This window comes from Mesitornis unicolor, unplaced genomic scaffold (assembly GCF_000695765.1).
Source record: "Mesitornis unicolor isolate BGI_N332 unplaced genomic scaffold, ASM69576v1 scaffold28836, whole genome shotgun sequence".
Lineage (NCBI taxonomy): Eukaryota > Metazoa > Chordata > Aves > Mesitornithiformes > Mesitornithidae > Mesitornis > Mesitornis unicolor.
This window is the reverse complement of record NW_010192103.1, coordinates 6,511-6,917: the sequence shown is the minus strand read 5'-3', so window position 1 is coordinate 6,917 and position 407 is coordinate 6,511. Positions and strand designations below refer to the sequence as shown.

Genomic DNA, 407 nt, shown 5'->3' with positions numbered 1-407 from the left:
GTGAAATCTCTCGCCTTGCTCGCGTCCCCTCCGGCTGCCCGCGGACTTGGGAGCTGCCTGGGCTGGCACTCGGGGGACTCCCCAGAGCCGCTCTGGTGTGCGCTGCCCCACGCTGATCTCAAAACTTCTGTGTTCCTACAGCCCGCCTGACCGGGAGTCAAATGTGCCGGCCTCATCTTATCCACAGCCCTGGGATCCCTTGGCTGGACAGCAGCAAGGCGGCACTATCTGCCCATCACCACAACCCCTGGACCGTCAACCCCTTCACCAAGACACCCCTGCACCCCTCGGCGGCCGGAGCGCCCGGGGCCATCTCTGTGTACCCGGGCAGCAGCACGTCCAGTACCGCCTCCGTATCTTCACTCACCCCGGCCTCGCACTCTGGCTCCCACCTCTTCGGCTTTCCC

General features: G+C 65.6%; 1 protein-coding gene across 1 annotated transcript in view; it reads left to right on the top strand.

The window, feature by feature from the left end:
• Positions 1-141: 141 nt before the first annotated feature.
• The window catches only part of LOC104542600 (GATA-binding factor 2-like), a gene marked incomplete at both ends in the record, with an annotated part of 6,420 nt that continues 6,154 nt past the window's right edge, over positions 142-407 (top strand). Inside the window, one exon of the mRNA XM_010186967.1 lies at positions 142-405. Within this exon, the coding sequence (XP_010185269.1) occupies positions 142-405 (264 nt within the window). The remainder of the gene's footprint in view (positions 406-407) is intronic.